General features: G+C 34.8%; 1 protein-coding gene and 1 long non-coding RNA gene across 15 annotated transcripts in view; one reads left to right on the forward strand and one right to left on the reverse strand.

Annotated features, from left to right (window-relative positions):
• Positions 1-23,059, reverse strand: part of IKZF2 (IKAROS family zinc finger 2) — a 153,680-nt gene that overhangs the window by 21,186 nt on the left and 109,435 nt on the right. For all 14 annotated transcript variants that reach the window (XM_054548687.2, XM_054548685.2, XM_054548684.2 and 11 more), the window contains 1 exon segment: positions 1,105-1,242. In XM_054548687.2, coding sequence (XP_054404662.1) covers positions 1,105-1,242 — 138 coding nt within the window.
• The window catches only part of LOC129058116 (uncharacterized), a 72,695-nt gene that overhangs the window by 13,352 nt on the left and 36,284 nt on the right, over positions 1-23,059 (forward strand). The gene's annotated exons all lie outside the window — the stretch shown is intronic.

A 23,059-nucleotide genomic window follows, 5' to 3' on the forward strand; every position in this document is an offset into this window, starting at 1 on the left:
TTAATACTGGGCAAACCTTTTTTAAATAAAAGATATACAAGTGGCCAGGCGCAGTGGTTCACACCTGTAATCCCAGAACTTTGGGAAGGCAAGGCGGGCAGCTCACCTGAGGTCAGGAGTTTGAGACCAGCCTGGCCAACATGGCGAAACCCCATCTCTACTAAAAATACAAAAATTAGCCAGGCCTGGTGGTGCATGCCTGTAATCCCAGCTACTCGGCAGGCTGAGGCAGGAGAATCGCTTGAACCGGGGAGGCAGAGGTTGTGGTGAGCTGAGATCGCGCCACTGCACTCCAGCCTGGGTGGCAAAGTGACAGTCCATCTCGAAAAAAATAAAATAAAATAAAAAATAATTTAAAAAAATAAATAAAAGATATACATGTACTAATAAGTTGAGATTTTTGTCTTTGTATAAATAAAACTTATCAGTAGACAAATCTAATTAGTAAGACAAGATAGACACTACAAATCTTAAGAACTGAAATTCATTATTTTCCTACATAAGGCTGATTATTAAAATTAACTTTTCAGGAACAGAGAATTATTCATTGATAAACCTTAGGGATTGCCTTCCTACCTGCTGTAGTGTATTTAGAGATCAGGATGTTTTGCTTGGAGAATGTATTTTGTGGAGAGAGATGGTGTCTAATTTTGGTCTAGATTGTTTTGCACGTTGTAGAAAGCAAAATAAGTAATTTCTCATAAAAATTAAAGGGCCGATTGGAGAAATTTCAAATTATATGACTGATCACTTACCTAACAGAGATGAAAATATTCAAATAACCAATTCATTCTTTCATGCAGCCTACAGACTAATGTGGAACCAGCTCTATCTGGTTAGATAAATGAAAAAGAAGAGTAAATAGTACCTTCCTTTGGCATGTGAAAGGTTGATTGTCATTATTATGCTAATTCAAATGTTATCAGAAATAATTTGGGAGTATTGCAAAATTTCAATATAGATTATTTGCAATGTATCCCAAAGCTTAACTCATTTAAGTTAAAGTGATCTAAAATAGTTTTAAACAGCGTAAGATTTTATCTTCATGTTGAACTACAAAAGCAGTAGGAGGAAATAAAAATGGTGAATCCAGTTTCTACCCACCATGGTGACTCATGACCTGCCCAGCAGCCTCCATGCTGACATTCTGGAGATAGTTGTGGCAGCGTTCCTTGTGCTCCTCCAGTGAACTGCGCTGCTTGTAGCTTCGTCCACAGTAGTTGCACTTGTGAGGTTTACCCACTGTGAAGAGAACTCAAGGTCAGTGTGCTGTTAGTCTCATCAACATTCAAAGCAAAATCAATAGCTAACTTTTGATAGTCTGGAGGAATCACTCATATAGTTTTCAGACTTAAATCTCTTCCTCCTTTACATTCCAATTTTGGTAAGAAAAGATAATACATTTCTACCAAGACAAAGACAAGAAGACAGGTGGATCTTACCTCTGGCAACAGGGGAAATACTGAATCAAATTCTTGCTCTGACTGTATTCTAGACCTTGAGGGCCTCATGATCAATCTTCAAATTATCTCACTCTTAATACACTGACTCTCAGCTTTGACTCATTCAAAAGACAAATCAGGAGTATCCTAGATACATCATGAGTTGTGTGTGTTTTTTTTTTTTCTTTTCGGGTAAGGGCAGAGAATTTTACAGAAGAAAACTTAAAATGCAACAACTTGAAATGTCATGGTTTAATAGATTATTCTTGGGTACCAAGAAGATTAAAAAGAACTCAAGTGGTGAGAAAAAGTACAGATGAAAGTAGAGTTTCCTTTCCTTTCTCCTTGGTAACAATTATTCACACATGCAAAATTTTGTGGCAGGTAAGTATATTCTCCCTCATCAGCTTTTATAATACCAAGAATTAACCTACTAGGTGCTTTGAGTCAGGATTATTACACAATATGTAGTTACAAAATGACAGTAATAGTTTCCAAAACATCTCACATTCAGGAAATGAATTATTCCCTAATAGCTAGGGAGCCATTATCTCAGTGTCATTACCTCAATACATCTGTTAAAATACTAAGATGTTCAGTAAAAAAAAACTTTAAAAAACAAAGAAGAAAAATATAATCTCTATGGAAAGAAGCATGTTTTAATGCATGAGTCTTCATAAGGACATCACAGAGCACTTTGACTCTTGGTTTTGAATGAATACAGAACAACATAAAACCCCAGGTGGTCTGTGCCAAAGCCCTCAATAGTAAAGCACAGTGTGATCCAGGCCCGTGTCTCTATTTGACTCCCATAGGAATTATTTAGTTTTGCCCAGAGAATAACAGACAACCCTTTTTCATGACCAAAGATAGCATCCCTAACCCCAGTTACCTTATAAACTCATGCTATGACATTGGTCACAAGAGGAACTGAAATACTGTAACAAGGCAAGGTATACATGGCTGCCTAAAAGTTTCACTGTACTGATGAAAAAGAAAACTACACCAAACCTTGAGATTGTAATTGAGGTACACATAAATTAAGATCAGTTATTTCATAATCATAATTGTTTGTAAACTATCATAAAAGTTATTTATGGAGTGATTATTCATTTTTTAAAAAATGCTTGGCAAACCAGCTTCTATTTTTCGGAACCATGGATTTCTGGGAAGTAGCTGAGAATACTGTGCAGAACTTGTATCACCATGTGACAGCATTAAAAATACAAAAAATAAGTTTTGCTGAAATCATCTAGTGTAAATAATATAAATAAATTTACATGTAATTATGTTCCAAGATACGGGACTACATAACAAAAAGTATCTGTTTGCTATTAGCATTACTCAATTTTGGGTTCTTCTGTAATATTTCTCTAGAAATAGTAATGAATTTACACTGAACAAGTTTATTAACCAATTAATACTTAGTAAGCACTTACACTGAAGCTAATAGCCTGCTGTAAACTACTTCAGTCATTTCTGGGTCTTCCCTGGTATTAGTCCCATCACATTATGATGCCTCTGTTGTACTATGAGCATATTCTCCTATACTTTCTTCCCCTTATTTCTGTAAGCAATCATCATACCTTCTCAATTTAATTGAAACATGGTTTTTCATTCTACTCCCCTTGGCTCACAACCCTCTGAAAGTCCCAACTCACCTGATAAGAAGGAAGAGACATGTAGTTTTTACTGTTTTCTACTCACTTTTTACTACTCTCATTTCTATCCCATCTGCTTTATTTCAGCTTCTCCCATTTTGTCCTCTATTTTAAAGCATCACTCCTTCCTCTTCATCCCATCGAGTCCAACAGGGATCTGAGTTGGGCTTTGTTCTAAACGTATAACCTTAATTTTCCCAACTCTTCATCTCCATTCTATTCCAGCAACCCAATTATTAGGTGACATGTTGGATTTGGACATTTCTTACAACTATTCTATTTCCAATAAATTTGCTCTGGAGACAATCTATCCTTTTACCTCTCTCATTCATTCAATAACAGACTACTATGCACCAATGCTCATGAGGCTAAAATGTAAAGTGGAAAACAAATTCCCATGGTGCCTATCCGTATGCAACTGACAGTCTGGTGAGGGAGACAGACATTTAAAAAATACACAAGCAATATATTACAAATTGTGGGCGGTTGCATGGAGCAAAAGAATGGTGTTATAGTATAACATGGAGAAACTAGTTTGAAAAGGTTGAACAAGGTCTGTTTGAAGTAGGAACATTTCAGGTGATAAATGAAGAAAAAGTAGTCATTACATGATTGGGGGTGGAAAGGCAGGATTTCAGGATTTCTGAGACCTGTAGTCATTTATTTTCCTCTACATACTTAGCTCCTTCAAAGTCTACATTCTGCCCTTACTACTCTATTGAAAATTGTTTTCAGACATTGCCAACAATCCCTGCAAATTCAATGGCTCTACTATCTCCACAAGACCATTTCCTATCCATTTCATACTATTTCTTAAAAATAAAGTTCATAAAAATATTGTTTATACTTACTCCCTATACCTGTGTTTATCTGTACATGAGTTTAAAGTAATACATAATTAATACATATAACATATATATTCATATAAAAGGACCAATATTTCACTACCCTTATTTTTATAATAGTTATTATTATTATTACTTCATATTGTTACCAACTGAAGCAGACTTTTTCTGGTATTATTGAAACATTTTTGAAAAGTCAATGGTCTCTGAATCACTAAATCCATAGGCTTTTATTAATCCTCTATCTTCCTAATCTCTTGGCCACTATCAAGCTTTCTTGTGTCTTGGGTCTCCTATTTTAGCATCTGAGATCAGATCCTACACTCCCTCTCACTGCTTCTCAGTTTTTTCCTAACTTGCAAATATGTTATAAACATCCCTTCAGATATTGTTCTCAGTACAATGTTCTCCCTCTTTGCTCTCTAAATGAAGTGTTCATTTTTTATGAAACATCCACATCAGGTCAAGAATAATCTCCCATGTTTGTAAGCAACTAGCCAAGTACATCTTTCAATATCTGAGTGAATCCGTTCCCTACAACCAAAACAAAGAGCATCAGGACATAGCTGTCTCCTCTGCTCTCACAGAACTCTGTTCATACTCTGTTGATGCATTACTTACAACAACTGTGTTGTAATTAACCATTTGATACCTACTTATTTCCCTAGTCCAAATGATGAGCTTCATGAGGACAGAGATCTTGTTTTACTCAATTTTAAACTGATAATACATATCGAGTTATTAAACATAGGAAACAATATGTATTTGCTGAATGACTACTTCAAATCCATACTTGCAACTGCCTTTTGAGTCTTGCCTCACGGATATTCCCCCGAAACCAAATCAAACATTCAAGATACCCAAAACTATCTTCCTCCACAAAACTCCCCCTTTGTTCTGACTGCCCTTCTTTGCTAGTGCTACCACTGTTCTAATACCACTTTTGTTACCTTCTACCTCTTTTCCTACTTCCAAATAGCTGCTAAATTCTATATACTGGACTCGTAAAATGATTCTCAAGTTGATCCCTTCTTTTCATTCTCACAATCAATATCCTAGTTCAGGCCTTCATTATTGCTCACCTGGGCCTGGCATAATAGACTTCAAATAGGCTTTCTCTTCCCGTGTGTAATTATTTTATTCCTCTCTCCAACAACCTTCAATAACTGTTAAGTTTTATTGAACTAAGTTGAAATCCCTTTACCTGGCATTCAGCACCCTATACAATCTGGTCCCAAAGCACACATTCCACTCCTACCCCAGGCCCCAGTCAAAATTACTTTGCACCTACACTTCTGAGTTTTGTTTGTTGCTGTAATGGCCTCACATGATTTCTACCTCTTGAAATCCTCCACATCCTTCCACTTGCAACCTCCTTAACTCTGTTCCATTTTAAAGTGGTCTTTCTCACTAAAGAACTATTCTTGTATTGACCCTCATGCTTAGAACGCTTCCAACACTCTATCACTCTATCTTATATTATTTGTGACTTTTATGCTGGTATTTACACACTAATTTTCATCTCCATGTTAGATTTTGACTTTTTGAGAAAGTATAACAATATCTTATGTATCTGTGTAACCTCCAAAGAGTTTAGCAGGGTGCTTTGCTCATTGAAAGAACTAATAAGTGGAGTTTTTATGAACGATATCATTTCCAAACTCTTTAAATAGCTTTCTCTCATTGGGTTTTCTTAAATCTCTTTCTAATTTCAAATGTAAAACATTCATATAAAATGTTTTTAATCACCAGTAAAATCCATAATTATATCATTTAGAAATAACTGTCTTTGGTATTTCTGTATCATCCTCTTGTGTTTTTTTAATGCATGCAAAGATAAATTTTGGTATGAAAATGAGTTATTTTACACACTCTTATTTTATAACCTGCTTATTTTACTGAACAATATATTTTGAACATTTCCCCATTATTATGAAATGATATTTTTGTTGCTGCTGTTAGGTAACACTTTCTCCCAGATTCTAGATTTATGATAATGCTGAATTATTCAGTTTGCTTAGCATTCTGAGTCCTTTTCTTTTATTACTTTAATGATTATTTTTCTTTTTACCATAGTTAGATATGCCAATAAAAAAAATCAAATGGTCCCAAGTGGCATTTAATGAAATACATAGTCTCTTCCCCATGCTGCCCTACCTGCCCCCAAGCAATCTAATCAAAATCCCAAAAAGCAACCATTTTCAGCTCCTTCTTTTGGTGATTATATTCATATTTCTAAATAATATATGGGTTATTTTTATTCATCAGGTTTAGAGATAATCTACTGCTTCTCTGTCCTGGTAGTTAAGGATTCAGCTCTCTTACAAACGCCCTCTCAATTCTCACTTCTGTGGTCTTTCAATAGTTACATAATCATTTCTGATTAATAGTATAGAAATGGAAATTTCCAGTAGTCACAGAAATATTAATCATAACATACTATTTGGCTCAACAGTGATTACATTTCCTTTTTTGTGCACCTTTTAATTTTTCCTAGAGTTAATAATCGTCTCACTTTTTATTTTGCTTGTGTTTCTGTATCCAGTGCCACTTACCCCCTCCTCTGAGGTTCTCACACCTTACTGATAACTGTTCTAAACACTCAGAGTCCAAAACGATGTCATAGGTCCTTGCCAATCCCACTTTCCTCTTGCTTTCTCACAACCATTGGCATCCCTTTCTCCAGTTGGAACTGATGGTTCCTGCGTTTATTACAGAGTTGTTATCCAGAACTTTCCTTTGTCCCCCTCATGATTAGTCTTCTGCTGTCTGAATCCCATGTTTTCCTCTTCGTTGGGTTTAGAATTTCCAGGTTGAAAGTCATTTTCTCTTAACATTTTGAAGACTTTTTTCACTGGGCTACTAACCTCCAAAGTTTCTTTTTAAAAGTGTTATATAAATGTAGTTTTATATGTGTCCTGTTTGTCTGAAAGCTCTTAGTAACTTCAGTTTGTCCTTGATGTTCTGAAATTTCTGAAATATAAGTGTATGTCTCTGGTCTAAAGTCTCTAATTTGGATGTTTGTCCCTTACCTCTCAAGAAATATGTGTCTGTACTATATATAATAAGTATATACTATTTCACATATTGCAGAATATTTACATATATACAGATAAAACATATAAATATGTGTTTAACATCTATTCACATAATTACTACAGTTGTCAAAAGTCTATGGCTATTTCAACTTAATTTTTATATATGGCATAAGAGTCTTAGACCATTTTTTTCAAAAATATGGGTATTGAGTTGTTCTAGACCCATTTATAGAAAATATTATCCTTTCCCCCCTTAAATTATCTCAGTACCTTTGTTGAAAATCAATTGATCAATTTGGGTTCTATTTCTGGACTCTATTCCATTCCATTAACCTCTATGTCTATCCTTAAACCAACTGAGCAAATCTTAGGAATAAATTTGGAATCAGGCAGTGCAAGTCATCCAAATTTGCCTTTTCAAAATTATTTTGGCTATTTTAGGTCTACATTTCCAAACAAAGTTTGAAATCAGTTTGCCAGTTTCTGTTAAAAAGCCTGTTGGGATTTTGACTGCAATTGCCTTGAACTGACAGACTCAATTTCAGGAGAAACCAACATATTAACAATACCGAATCTTTTAACTCATGATAATGTCTCATCTCTGCATTTATTGAAGTCTTTATCTCAGCAATGTATTATGATTTTAAGTGCACAGTTCTTACACATATTACTTAATTTAACTCTAAGTATTTCATACATTTTGGGATGTTATAATCAATGGCATTGCTTTCTAAATTCCAATGTCCAACTGTTCATTCCTAGCATATAGAAATACATTTGATTTATTCTCAGTATGTCAAAGAAATATTTGCATTACCATGTTTATTACATCATTTTACAATAGCCAAGATATGGAATCAACATAAGTGTCCGCATTTTCTTATTACACTCATCAAATGATAACCATCATGATGAGGAAGTTCTAAGGAAGTTCTTTTCTACTCTGTTGCAGAGAATTTTTATAATATGTGAATGCTGTTGCAGAGAATTTTTATAATATGTGAATGCTGAATTATGTCAAATACTTTTTCTGCAACTTTAAAGACAGACTAAAATCTTTTCTTTTTTACTCTGTTAATATGGAAAATTACATTGAGTGATTTTTTTCACCCAATGTTAAACCAACTTTAAATTCCTAAGATAAATCCCACTTAGTCATGATATATTATCCTTTTTATATATTCCAGATTCAATGTGTTAAAATTTTAAGGACTTTTGCATCTGCATCATGAAGAATACCATTATGCAGTATTTTTTTCTTGTAATGTCTTTGATTTTGGTGTCAGAGTAATGCTGAACATAATAATTTGTTTGGAGGCCTCCCTCCTCCCTTTTCTATTGTCTGGCAGAATTTGTTCCTTTGATGTTTTTCTTAAATTACATTTTCCTTAAATATTTAACAGAATTTACCAGTGAAGTCATCTGAGTTTTCTTTGTGGGAAGGTTTTTAACTTCAATTTCAATTCCTGGAATAAATGTGGGCTATTCAGAGAGTGTATTTCTTCTTGAATGAGAGTCAATAATTTCTATGTTTTATTTCATCTAGCTGAATTTGACATAAAGTTGTTCACAATATCCCCATATTATGCTTCCAATGGCTACAGGATTTTTAGCGATTTCCGGTTTTTATTCTAGACGATGCCAAATTACGTGTTCTTTTAATATTGATTGATCTTGCTAGAGGTTTATCTATTTTATTGATCTTTTCATGGAATCAGCCATCGATTTCACTTACTTACTAATGGGATGGTATGCCCAACAAGGCATACCATCCCATTAGTAAGTAACTGTGGCCATCTAAGGATGAAAAAACAAAACCAAACCCTGTTTTGGGTTTCAATTTATATATTATAATTTTCCCAAATGGATAAAAAGTTGTTAGGGCATAAATCATTATTAAGTTGTTTGGACCTTACTACTTAATAAAATGAAACTGTTCAGTATTACTTTTAGCCCTAAATGCACGTTGACAAAATTATTAAGACACTGAACTTTCTTGGTTCACAATGAACCAAGAAAGTTTGGGAAACACTGAGCTAGGTAATAAAATGTAATTTGCATTTCTTTTACACTTGCATTAGTGAAACTAAATATTAAATAAAAAAAATTATTAGCCATTTGTATGCTATCCTTTCAAATGATCTATTTCATGCCTTCACCTATTTTTAAATGATGGTCTTACTGCTTTTGTCTTTCTCATCAATTTGTTCAATCTCTGTATATATTAATGCCTTTGACTTATTTCTTGACTTACCTATTTGACTTATGCTTTTTTTGAGGTTTAGAGGTTTTATATTTTCTTGTGGTCAAAATTGTTGGTAGTTTCCCACGTTGTGATTTCTTTACTGTTTTAAGTTTTAAAATTCTGCCTGATACAGAATTTTTTAGAAATACCCACACCTACTTTTTTTTTCTAAATCTTTAGAAGTCTTAATGACTCTAGGTTCCTTTTTTTAATGAAATGATTAAGTGGGAAAAGAATATTTTAGAAAGGAAACAGATCCCTATCTGAAAAGTGAGATATCTTTCAAAGAGAATCTCTTCATATGAAATCATTTCAGGATAATTAGGTGTCTGTCAAAAATCATTACAGTAAAATAACTTTTATCTCTCTAAGGACAGTTTACTAAAGTATTTGAGGGTGGGGGGAATGAATGTTAAATGTTTAAACAAGTCTGTGAGACAGCATATTTAATGCAGATTTCTTAGAGATTTACAATGTACATGAGCATTATCAGAGGTTCCTTTGGATGTTTAGCTTCAATAACAAAAAAGCAAATAAACAAAACTTATTTAACCCAACGTTTTCCAAAAAAAACTAAATATAGTACTTTTTTTTATTTTAGCAACTAGTAATTTCGCAAGTAAATAATTTTTTGTGAACATACTGTGAAGAACACTGCATTATGACAATAACAGAGGCACAAAAAGCCAGCATTAGTACTATTTTTCTTTTTTCTTTTTTTTTTTGTTTGGTGAGACGGAGTCTCGCTCTGTCGCCCAGGCCGGAGTACAGGAGCGCAGTGGTGCTACCTTGGCTCACTGCAACCTCCGTCTCCTGGGTTCAAGTGATTCTCCAGCCTCAGCCTCCTGAGTAGCTGGGACTACAGGCATGCGCCACCACATCTGGCTAATTTTTGTATTTTTAGTAGAGACGGGGTTTCATCACGTTGGCCAGGCTGGTCTTGAACTCCTGACCTCAGGTGATCCACCCGCCTCGGCCTCCCAAAGTGCTGGAATTACAGGTGTGAGCCACTGTGCCAGGCTGCGTTAATACTGTTTACTCTTCTTTAACAGGGTACGCCAGGTGTTGAGCAAAGACATCTAGTTCCTTTAACATAAATTTCTTGAGCACCTCCAGTGTTCCATGTCCACGTTCGAGGTGCTGTAGATACAGCATTGAACGAGACAAATGTCATTCCTGCATCCACAGAGCTAACATTATTAACCATCCAAATATTGCCATTTGTTTTATAATGTAATAACAATGTTCAAAGTAAATTGAAAATCTTATACAGGACACAAACACCAGGAAAAATTGTATATAAAAAAGTATGTATGGGACTTTTAAAGTAAAATCACAGACATTTAAAAGCAAAAGAAAACTGCTTTTTATTGTTTCGGGCACTCTGGAAGAAAAATAGGCACAATTCAAACAAGAAAATGTCTTATGTAAGATTATTTTTATTAAGAGTCTAAGTTGTTGGCATCTACTTTTCTATCACTTTAAGTTAACACATTTCCTCAGATTTCTTGAACTTAACACCTAAAATAAGGAAGCAAAATGGGATTAAGCAAAATATACATTGTAACATATTTTGGCAGTGTGACAGTTATGCTTCCCCAGCATTTCTTTATCACATAAAATATTTTATTGCTTATTTTTAACATTGCTAATAAAATAATTAAACAATAAATGGAAGTAGATGCTTAATCTCTCTAAATTTTTCCACTTCTGTTAAAAATATATACATATCAATTGTTTATTCATACAACATGTATTTACCAGCTGCCTAAAATGTGGCATATATAATCATAATAATAAACATTATATTCAAAAACCATTTAACCACTAGGGATGCTCACTTCTTTCACTGTAAGTGTAACATAAATTATTTAACAGATTGGTTGATGAATTTAGGAAAAAGAGCTAGAGAAAGTATAAAGGTGCAAAAAGTTTTAATGTGGCCAGGAGATGGTACAGTAAAATCTAAGACACAAGAGAAACAGCAGATATATTTGATACTGTTTCATTATTACAAATGTGCAAAATATTCATTATGGGGAATAAAAAGTAAACAGAAAGGCTAGTAAGAATTTACTAGGCATACAGATTAAATGAATAATCCAAATTATATAGACTCTTCCTTTTAATGAGATTTCAATTAATCAAACTACTGGCATATCTTGGAGATATTGCAGGTTGAGTTCCACCCCATCACAATAAAGAATATATCCTGATAAAGTGGGTCACTCAGATAAAAGTTATGTTTATATCATACCATAATCTATTAAGTGTGCAACAGAATTGTGTATAAAAACAATGTATATACCTTAATTTTAAAAATACTTTGCTGCTAAAAAATGCTAAAGAGGCCAGGTGCAGTGCCTCACACCTGTAATACAAGCACTTTGGGAAGTGGAGGCAGGAGGATCACTAAAGCCCAGGAGTTCTAGACCAGCCTGGGCAAAATGATGAAATCTCATCTCTATAAACAATACAAAATTAGCAAAATTAGCCAGGGTGTGGTAGCATGCACCAGTGGTCCCAGTTACTCAGGAGGCTGAGAGGCTGAGGTGGGAGGATCACTTGAGCCCAGACAGTCAAGGCTACAGTCAGTTGTGATTGCACCACTGTACTGCACATACATACATACATACACTGTAAAGACAGAGCCTTCAGACTCATAATCTTTCCACTGGTGGAGGAGGGTATTGCCTCGATGTCGATGGCTACTGATTGATAAGGCTGGTGGTTGCTGAAGGCTGGGATGGATGTGGCAATTCCTTAACATAAGGCAACAATGAAGTTTGCCACATCAGTCAACACTTCCTTTCACAAAGGATTTCTCTGTAGCATGTGATGCTATTTGATATGATTTTACCCAGAGTAGAATGTCTTTCAAAATTGGATTCAACTCTCTCAAACTCTGCTACTGCTTTGTCAACTAAGTTTATGTAATATTCTAAACCCTCTGTTGTCATTTCAACAATATTCACAGGATCTGCACTAGAAGATTCGATCTCAAGAAACCACTTTCTTTGCTCATTGTAAGAAGCAACTCTTCGTCCATTCACATTTTATAATGAGACTGCAGTAATTCAGTCACATCTTCAGGCCCCACTTCTAACTCTAGTTATGTTGCTGTTTCTACCACATCTGCAGTTCCTTTCTCCACTGAAGTCCTGAACCTCCTGAAAGTCATCCATGAGGTTGAAATCAACTTCTTCCCAACTCCTGTTAATATCTTGACCTTCTCAGATGAATCACAAATGTTCTCAATGACATCTAGAATTCTGAATCCTTTCCAGAAGGTTTTCAGTTTACTTTGCCCACATCCATCACAGAAATCACTGTCTATGGCACCTCTAGCCTTATAAAATGTATGTCTTAAGTAACAAGACTTGAAAGTTGAAATTACCCATTGAACATGGGCTGAAGAATATATGCTGTCTTAACAGCCATGAAAACAACATTGATCTGCTTGTACATCTCCATTAGAAGTTTTGGGTGACAAGGTACATTGTCAATGAACTGTAATATTTTGAAAGGAATTTTTGTTTCTGAGCAGTGTCTAAACAATAGTCTTAAATTATTCAGTAAACCATATTGCAAACAAATGTGCTGTCATCCAGATTTTGCTGTTCCATTTACAGAGCACAGGCAGAGTAGATTTAGCATAATTCTTAAGGACCTCAGAATTTTTGGAATGGTCAATGAGCATTGGCTTCAACTTTAAGTCACCAGCTGCATTGTCCTACCAAGAGAGTCAGCCTGTCCTTTGAAGCTTTTAACCCAGGCATTGACTTCTCCTCTCTAGATGGCGTCTTCTAATAGAAGGCTGTTTTGTCTACACTGAAAATCTGCTATTTATCACAACCACCTTCATTAATTAGCTTAGCTAGTTCTTCTGGATGAATTAATGTAGCCTCTACATCAGCACTTGCTGCCTCACCTTGCACTTTTATGTTATAGAGATGGCTTCTTTCCTTAAACCTCATGAACCAACCTCTGCTAGCTTCCAACTTTTCTTCTGCCGTTTCCTCACATCTCGTGGCCTTCAGAAAATTGAATATTGTTAGGCTCTTCCTCAGGATTAGGCTTTGATTTAAGAGAATGTTGTGGCTGGTTTGATCTTCTATCCAGACCATTGAAACTTTCTCCATAATCAAAAGTAAGGCAGTTTTGCTTTCTTATCACTTGTGTGTTCACTGGAGTAGCATTTTAAATTTTCTTCAATAACATTTCCTTTGCATTCACAACGTGGCTGTTTGGCACAGGAGGCCTATCTTTTGGCATGTTTTGCCTGTTGACACACCTTCCTCACTAAGCCTCATCATTTCTAGCTTTTGATTTAAAATGAGAAATATGAGTCTTCCTTTCACTTGAACACTTAGAGGCCATTGTACAGTTATTAAGTGGCCTAATTTCAGTATTTTTGCATTTCAGGAATATAGAGGCCAGGTGAGGGACAGAGAGACAGAGAAACTGGCCAGTTGGTGGAGCAGTCAGAGCTTACACATTTATCAACACAAACATTTAAGTTTGCCAGCTTGTATAGGTGTGGTTCGTGGTATCCTAAAACAGTTATAATAATAACAAGAAAGATCACAGATCACAAAACAGACATAATAATGAGCAAATGTGAAATATTGAAAGAATTATTAAAATGTGACAGAGAGACATGATGTGAGCATGTGTCATTGGAAAAATGGTATCAACCGACTTGCTTGGAATTAGGGTTACCACAAACTTTCAATTTGTAAAAAACGCAGTATCTGTGAAGTGCAATAAAGTAAGGCACAATAAAGGAAGTTATGCTTGTATTTCCTTTCATCTGACTTTCTATATTACAATAACTCAGGCTTATGAGTAAGCAAATAATTTGGATAGCAAACAGCTCCCAAAATAATCAATTCAGAAGCAAATAGCTTGCTCTAACTTATGGGATATTCATATAAAGAATATGTATTTGTATAACCAGAATGTAGTTTCTTACTTGGATCTCAAATTCTAACCCTAATGCCAGGTGTGTGTGAAGCCTAGGTTAAGTTAAATTAGGAAATAGTTGTACCTAACTCACAGCATTTCTGTGAGTATATATATTTTTTAATCCATATGGAAAACTCAAGGTACTTAACGCACAATAAATGCTCAATAAGTGGAAAATCTTTTTTTTCCCTGTAGCAGTCAACACCTTCTAACGTATTATATAATTTGTTAACTGATTCTTGCCTATCTCCCCTTATTAAAATGTAAGCTCCACAAAGACAGTCTTGCAGTCCACAGTCTCACAGAGCTTACATTCGAGTGAGGTGGGACGGCACAGACAACATGTATATTAACTAAACACCAACATAACCACAGATTCTGATTCAAGCTTTTTATTAAGATAGAGATGGCAAAATAGAACTAAGGGGATGCTTCTGGTAGGTTGCTTATGGATGCCACTATTTTCAAAGAGATGACATTTAAGCTAACATCTGAAAGATAATAAGGCAACTGTGCCAAGATCTTGGGAAAACGCTCAAGGTGTTGACTTCTAGGGTCATCCATTAGTTCAAAAACAGTAGGAAAGAATAAAGAAAACTCGGGTTGCAAAGAACCCAGAGTGAGGCATAAAGTAGTAGAAGATCAGACAGGAGAAGTGGGCAGAACCACCAATGGCCATGATTAGTAGTTTGATTTTATTATAAAAGCAATGGAAAACCATTAAAATATTTTAAGAAGAGGAGTGACATGATTTAAATCAGATTTTAAAGTAACATTCTGGTTGCTATCTGGAGAATAGATTGGGAAGCAGGAGTATAGTGGCTGAGAGCAGATACCCTAGATTCAGACTAGATTCAGACAGACCAGAGCTTATATCTCAGCTTTCATGAGTATATTGGAAGTTGGATAAAATGTAAACATAGAGTTATAATGGTATGATTTTTTTGCTATATCAGATCATAATTTTTAAAGTACTCTCACAAATATAATTTATACTATTGTTAGATTTATTTTGTTCTAAGCTGCTATATGTCTTCAAGCATCATGGTAGATTTTTGTTCATAAGAGCATGATACAATTCTTGTTTTATTGTGCTGTGGGTGTGTATGTGTGTGTTTGAAATCTAATCCAATAATATACTGTTGCCAAATCATGGAAAATAAAAGAAAAATAAGGTGAAAGTATAATCTGTATAAGCTGAGGAGGCATACATGTAATATGTAAAATGACTGTGTGAGGACATTAGGTAACATCTCTTTCTTTAAACTTGACTCTACTTATCTGCAAAATAAGGCCCTTAAAATGATGCTTGTCACAAAATAAGAACTTATTAAATATACCCATAATTTTTAATTTTTGTAATAGACTAATATTTATCATGTACTAGGAAATATACTCAACCATCATTAACCTCCATGAATCTTTAAAACCTTTCTAGTTAATATAAGAATATTCAAATAAAATAATCTGTCCATTAACTAATTCATTCAATCAATATGGTATATAAGGGATGAAGATGCAAAACAGAATAAGCTCTCTTCTTTGAGATGCTGAATCTAGAACCTTTTATTCTTATCCAGATGCTTATAATCATTATCATCATATTTCTATACAATTTAAAAGGACTCCACTCTGATAGATTTCTGATACCTTACATACAATTTTAATTATATTCTAAATATATTTTACATGCTTATGATAGATGATACTTGGTTTTTATCTTTCTTATTTGTCTGATTTTCTACCATTTGAGAGTTTTCTTACAGTATTTGGCAAGATAGTATAGGCTGTGGATGAACAGGTTTCTTTGACTCACATACACAGATCAAGTAGGAAAAATTGAAAGAAATGGTAAAGGTTAGGTTAGAAAAAAACATCCAAACGAAACACACCACACACACACACACACAAGTCCCAGTGTGTCATGCCCTTCTGGATACTAGGTGAGTAATAAAGTTTGCGTGCAGCCTCTCCACTTCTGTTGTGGAGTTCCAAACATGCCAGGCCTGCAGACTCATGGTGTGGAAGGGAAAATGTGAAATGGCCAAAGTTAAGACTGTCCACACTAAATCCATGCAGGGTACAAAACTGTGGTAGCAAGCTTCGGAATGAGGACAGTGTAGATTATTTAGAACAATGAGAAAGCACCCAAGAATCTTGTCCATTTCTTTAGAACTCCTGATAATAAAGAAGGAAGGAAAGCTTCCTACAGTAAATTGATCTACATGACTTGCACCAAAGTGAAAAGAGCTACATAGAATTATAAAAGAAAGGCTTATTAATTCCTTCTAGAAATAGGGTCTGAAAGAAGCATGACTACTACAATTCATAAAAGATGAGATTGTATATGCTATTAAAAGTTTTACTTTCTTTTATAAGAAACATAAAATGAAGAGTAGATACATAATGATTATTGGTCTGGGGTAGGGGGAAAGAGGTGTTCTACCTGGTGGAAATCAAATGGGCTGTCTTACAGCTGGCCTGACTGAAAGTGGCTTTTACCTTCTGGGCAAATTTCAATGAGTAGGACCTCAAGTGTGTGTTTTAAGAGTCAAGAATGAAAATATTAATCCCATTTCCTTTCTTCAGTGTTTATTGCAAAGCATACAGTGAGGCACCAAGGGCATCAGTATCAGAATTTGATGGATGAAATCGGCACAGCACAGTTATGCAAATCATGTGTGCAACTGACACTGCTTGTGTAATTATCAGTATAATCCACCTCTATCAGCCACCTCCAGGAAGGAAAGGAGGGGCTGAGGGTGGGGAAAGTTCACACTTGGGAGATCACCCAGAAAGTGGGCCAGGTGCCAGGTCTACAATCAGTTTAAAACAGTTCCTTCTCATGAGAAGCCTGCAACACAAATTATACTACATTTAATGCACCATCACTATTATGAATGAGCTGCACTGGATTCAATTTCTAAACCAGCATAATTTAATTCAATGTGTCTATCCTTAAAAAAAAAAAAAGTCATGGTGGTCTGTTTTGTTTTGTTTTCTTTTCTTTTCTTTTTTGAGACAGAGTCTCACTCTGTCCCCCAGGCTGGAGTGCAGTGGCAGGATCTCTGTTCACTACAAGCTCCGCCTCCCAGATTCACGCCATTCTCCTGCCTCAGTCTCCCTTAGCTAGGACTACAGGCGCCTGCCACCACGCCTGGCTAATTTTTTGTATTTTGAGTAGAGACAGGGTTTCACCGTGTTAGCCAGGATGGTCTCGATCTCCTGACCTCGTGATCCGCCCGTCTCGGCCTCCCAAAGTGCTGAGACTACAAGCATGAGCCACCGCGTCCAGCTGGTCTGGTTTTAAAATAACATAAATATGAAAACAACTGATTATCATAATCTTCTGGCCAAGTACCTAATTATCAGAAATTTTTGTCCTCAATCATTCCACAAAACTATCAGTACTATCAATATCCAAAGGTGTATAACTTGCAGCTATCCCATCTTATACAAAACATTTTGCATGATACATACACTGAAGAGAGTTATTTATGTACTTTTTTTCTGGAAGTCGTTACAAAAAAAAAGTGAAGTAATGTGGAAGCAAATGGATGAAGGATTGAGGGAAAAAGACTTATAAGAAAGACAAGAAAGAGCAGACCACAACACTCAAAAGAAGAGGGGAAGATAATTTAAATAAAACAAAATAGAAACTGGTGTATTATAAAAGAGAGTAAATGATGATAAATGCTACAGTACATTAGAAAATACTTTAGCTTATGAAATCACTGATCAGTTGTCAATTTAAAGAAACAATGTGCTTGTGATAATAAATTCCTTAGTAAGAGATGACAATGCGTTTGAGGGTATGCTACTCTCGTGACAAATTAAGAGACTATTTCTATGAGATTTAAAACTAGAGCAACTAACATTATGTTGTCTCTTTAAACAATATGGTCAAAGATGAGCTCCATCTTGATCCAAGCCACATGGTAATTTTTTATTTTATTTTTAAGAAATTTGAAGATGTGAAGAAGACCATCTTGTCTTACCAGTTTCTCTGAGGGCATGTAGCATATACCTTAAAAATGCATGTTAGTGTGAAATTCTATTAAAGATAAATGTGCAAATATATTTAAACATAGGATGAGTCATAATACTTTACAGGAATTTTCTCATAATAAGTAAAGGCATAACTAAAAAATATAAACTAGGCTATTTAATTGGGATTTTTAAAAGTCAATATTAGGAACTAATATAAGCATTCAATATTTCTGAGCTATTTTTGTGGATAAAACATAGTCCTTGGAACTACAGGGACTTGAAAAATAAAGATAGTCCATGTGTGTGTATATATATATACATATATATATATATATATATATATATACTAAAAATGTTTTTTAGTTGGGAGGAAGTTGTTGTTTTAACAGATGGGGATTTATATGGTACATCTGGTCCAGTTCCTTTTTATGGAATAGAATAGCTTTAAACTGACAATTAGACATAAACAACAAACTTCATAAGCTGAAAATTGTCAAACACTGAATAGGTCACAAAGTAGTGTTGTAAAAATCAACATTCCTAAAGTGTTTGGAAGTAAGATAGATATATGTTCAGAATAGTTTAGGCATATTAACCCTAAGTCAAAAGAACTTTGACATTGTAAGGTTCCTCAAATCTCTCTTACTCCAAAGTTATGTGATACAGATAACTAATTTTACAAAGTAGTTATTTTTAAGTGATATACACAAATAAATAATTATATCATATGCTCAATGCTGGTTCAATTGAAAGCTAAGGTTTTACTTAGAATTTAATAAGCATTATTGAAAATATGAAATAATTATTTTCTTAAAATGAGGATGAACAAAAATATTAGAAAACAATTCCTTTACTTATTTTCTTACTTAAGGATATTTTACTTATAAATCTTTGAAAAAAACTTAGTTTTAGAACAAGTATCTTAAATATATGGTACTCTTAATAAGTATTTGGCTTTTTTAGAACATAAGAGATAATGAATAAATGTCTTTGGGAAATTAAGATTTTTAATTTTCAAATGTATTTGGATGATTCCGTTTTTGAGCAATAAATAATTTTCACAGTAATCTGCACCAGTATAATTCTATAGCCAAAATTGAATTTTTCATCTGGTAGAAAAATATTTTGAGACTCTATGAAACGCATTCTGTTTTTTTAACTTTTATTTTAAGTTCAGGGGTACATGTGCAGGTTTGTTATATAGGTAAACTTGTATCATGGGGATTTGTTTTTTTGTATAAATTATTTCATCATTCAGATATTAAGGCTAGTACCATTAGTTATTTTCTCCTGATTCTCTCCTTCGTCCCACCCTCTACTCTCCAATAGGCCCCAGTATGTGTTGTTCCCCTCTATGGAGACACATTCTTACTCATCATTTTTCTCTTTATAATTTATAAAAAGAAATATTTAACACATATATATGTTTCTCATATATTAAAATTATACACTCTTCTGTTTTAAACCTTTAATTTGGGTACAGCATAAGAGTATATACAAAATACACCTGAAATGCTAATTAGAAAAAGTATGTAATTCTATTTCCTCCTAGAATTTTTAAAATAACAAGTATGCTAAATATTATTTTGACTAATAGGGGTCCAGGGCTTAATTTAAACACTATTTCCCTCAGAGTATTAGGTACGATAAAGAAAGTAAAAGGTGTAATATATACGATGTACAAAGTATAGTAATCAAATTTATAAGAATGAAAGAACTATAATCACCTGTAAAACTGAAAAATCTGAGACAAACTAATAAAAATCGTTTTTATAGCAGATGCATTGATTCATCATTAAATAGTCACTTAAGGGCGGGCGCGGTGGCTCACGCCTGTAATCCTAGCACTTTGGGAGGCTGAGGCAGGTGAATCACCTGAGGTCAGGAGTTCAAGACCAGCCTGGCCAACAGGGTGAAACCCTGTCTCTACTAAAAATACAAAAATTAGCTGGGCGTGGTGGTGCACGCCTGTAATTCCAGCTACTTGGGAGGCTGAGGCGGGAGAACCACTTGAACCCAGGAGGCAGAGGTTGCAGTGAGCCGAGATCACGCCACTGCACTTCAGCCTGGGCCACAGAGTGAGACCCTGTCTCAAAAAAAAAAAAAAAAAAAGTCACTTAAATACTATGTTAAAAGTTTACATAAAGCAAAGTAGATGATTTGCATAGTAAATCTCAAGATTACTGAATAGCAAGAGTTTCAAGTATAGACTAATACCTTTTATTTTCCTATAACTTTATGTAATGTATCTCTGGGACATGTTTTTAAAAGTGCACTTCACTTTCTCAGTGGGCTAATAACTTGACTGTAATCTTTTTTTTGGGGGGAGGGATGGAGTCTTGCTCTGTTGCCCAGGCTGGAGTGCAGTGGGGTGATCTCGGCTCACTGCAACCTCCGCCTCCCGGGTTCAAGCAATTCTCCTGCCTTAGCCTCCCGAGTAGCTGGGACTACAGGCGTGTGCTATCACGCCCAGATAATTTTTTGTATTTTTAGTAGAAACACAGTTTCATCATGTTAGCCAGGATGGTCTCGATCTCCTGACCTCATGATCCGCCCGCCTCAGCCTCCCAAAGTGTTAGGATTACAGGTGTGAGCCACCGCGCCCGGCCACAACTCGACTGTAATCTTTAGCTAATCTTTGTTCATAAAACATTTCAATTATTTATTTGTCTCCCCTTTCCCTCTTCTCCTTCCCCTTCTTAAAATGTCATTCACATTTCACATAAAAAGAGTTATTATTTTTTTCTTCCTTAGACACTTCAAGGCTATCAGATGTAGGATATCAGACAGTAGTAGACAAGAAATATTGGCACTGTGAAGACTCAATATAAACCTTAAGATGTTAATTTGGTTTCATGCAAACTTATTTTAAAATAAACTAAGGCAAAATACTAAAAAAGAAGTAATTTGGAGGAGTGGAGACTACTCTTTAGGGTGTGGTAGTAGTGACTGATTAGCAAAATCCAGGGAGAAAAGATAACACATTGTAGTTTGCATCATATAATAGCAGCACCAGGAGATTTAAAGAGCAAATTAAGTGACTTGACAACGTCCCATAGCTAATTTGCAGCAAGGCCACCCTAAAACCCACGTCTTGATCTCCTGACTTCTAGACAGTACATTTTTTTTTTCAATCATTAGGAGTTACTTCAGTAGAGTTAAAGCTTTATAGAACAAACATATGAGCTGTGTCATTTATCCTTTAGCAGGGTGGTGATGAGCACAAATTGTTGAGTTTGCTGCCTTAGTTTAAATCCAGGGTCTGCCTGTGTGACTTCTTTTCTGCCTCAGTGTACAAGAGGAATAACCAAAGCGAGAGGTTCTCATAATGAACCTGCCTCTCCATTCTCTTTGTAAAACATACTAGTGGATAACCAAAAACACTGAATTCTTGGAGCTCATAGGTTCTTCTTTGGTATGTCCAAGTATACTTCTAGCAATTGAGCTGTATGTAATCACTAAGAGTCTGGTATAACTGTAGCAAAACCTATTTATGCCAGTTTACCTGCTATAATTATTTCCAATGAAATAATTACAAAAAGAATACTGTTTCTATGAAACCAAATTTTACCACTTTGAAAAGATTCAATAAAGATAAGCTGATAAAGATATTTCTAAAGAAATGAATGTGGGCAAAAATAATCATAAAAATTAGTGAAAAAATCTTTAAAAATGAATAGAAGTCTGATCGCTTCACAGGATCTTTAAGTTCTTAAAGACACTGAAAATGTAACTAAAGATGATGTGTTATGGGTATGGTTTAGGCCAGAAAAATTACATGCTATTCAACAACCAAATTTCTGACTGAAAGAAAGAGCTTGGCCTTAAATCAAAAGATAAATAATAAAATATATATTAAATTTATATTTTTTAAAGTAAAAACTTTTCAAAAATGCATTTTCCATGTTACTAGACTTATTGCTATTAATCTACAATCTCTTTTTGCTTATGTTAGATAAAAAGGTTTTTTATTAAAGAAACCATGGAAAATGCTTAGTATAGTGTCTACTGTCTAGGGAAAGCTCAAGAAATTCCAGATAAATAACCTAACTACCAGGCCTACACAATAAAAACCAAGACACTACTTGGTGTCCTGTAGAGGACAAGAAGAGTTCCTAAGCAGAAAAATACCACCTTGTACAGGGATCATGCAAGGTAAATGAAATACACACACACACACATACACACACACACCCCTAGTATTTACTTAATACATATTGTATTCCAGATATTTTTCAAAGTATTTTTCATTTCTTAAACTGTAACATCTATCACAGTAACATATTCATGCACATGAATACTGGGCTTGTTGTTACCAACCTACTAAATGAAAATCAAGATGAGAAATTTTTAAGTCTACAATATAGGAAGCAGAAATGTGGTATTAATATCCAACATGATAAATAACAATACAATAAAACAATGGACAGTTTATTACCCAGAGGAAAAAGGGAGGCAAATACTTTCTACCAATAATAATATTCATAAAAACAGAGATTAAATCTAAAATCATTATATTCCCCTTAATACTCTATATCAGCAGTTCCCAACCTTTTCAACACCAGGGACCAGTTTCATGGAAGACAATTTTTCCACAAATGACAGGTGGTGGGGGAATGGTTTCAGAATGAAACTATTCCATCGCAGATCATCAGGCATTAGATTCTCATAAGGAGCACACAGAGTAGGTCCCTTGCATGCGCAGCTCACAATAGGGTGCGTGCCTATGAGAATCTAATGCTGCCACTGATCTGACAGGAGGAGGAGCTCAGGCAGTAATGCTTGCTCACCGCTGCTCACCTCCTGCTATGTGACTCAATTTGTAAGAGGCCACCCACTGACTAGTACTGGTCTGCAGCCAGGAGGTTGA

The sequence above is a fragment of the Pongo abelii genome, chromosome 11, assembly GCF_028885655.2.
Source record: "Pongo abelii isolate AG06213 chromosome 11, NHGRI_mPonAbe1-v2.0_pri, whole genome shotgun sequence".
In the NCBI taxonomy this organism is placed as follows: Eukaryota; Metazoa; Chordata; class Mammalia; order Primates; family Hominidae; genus Pongo; species Pongo abelii.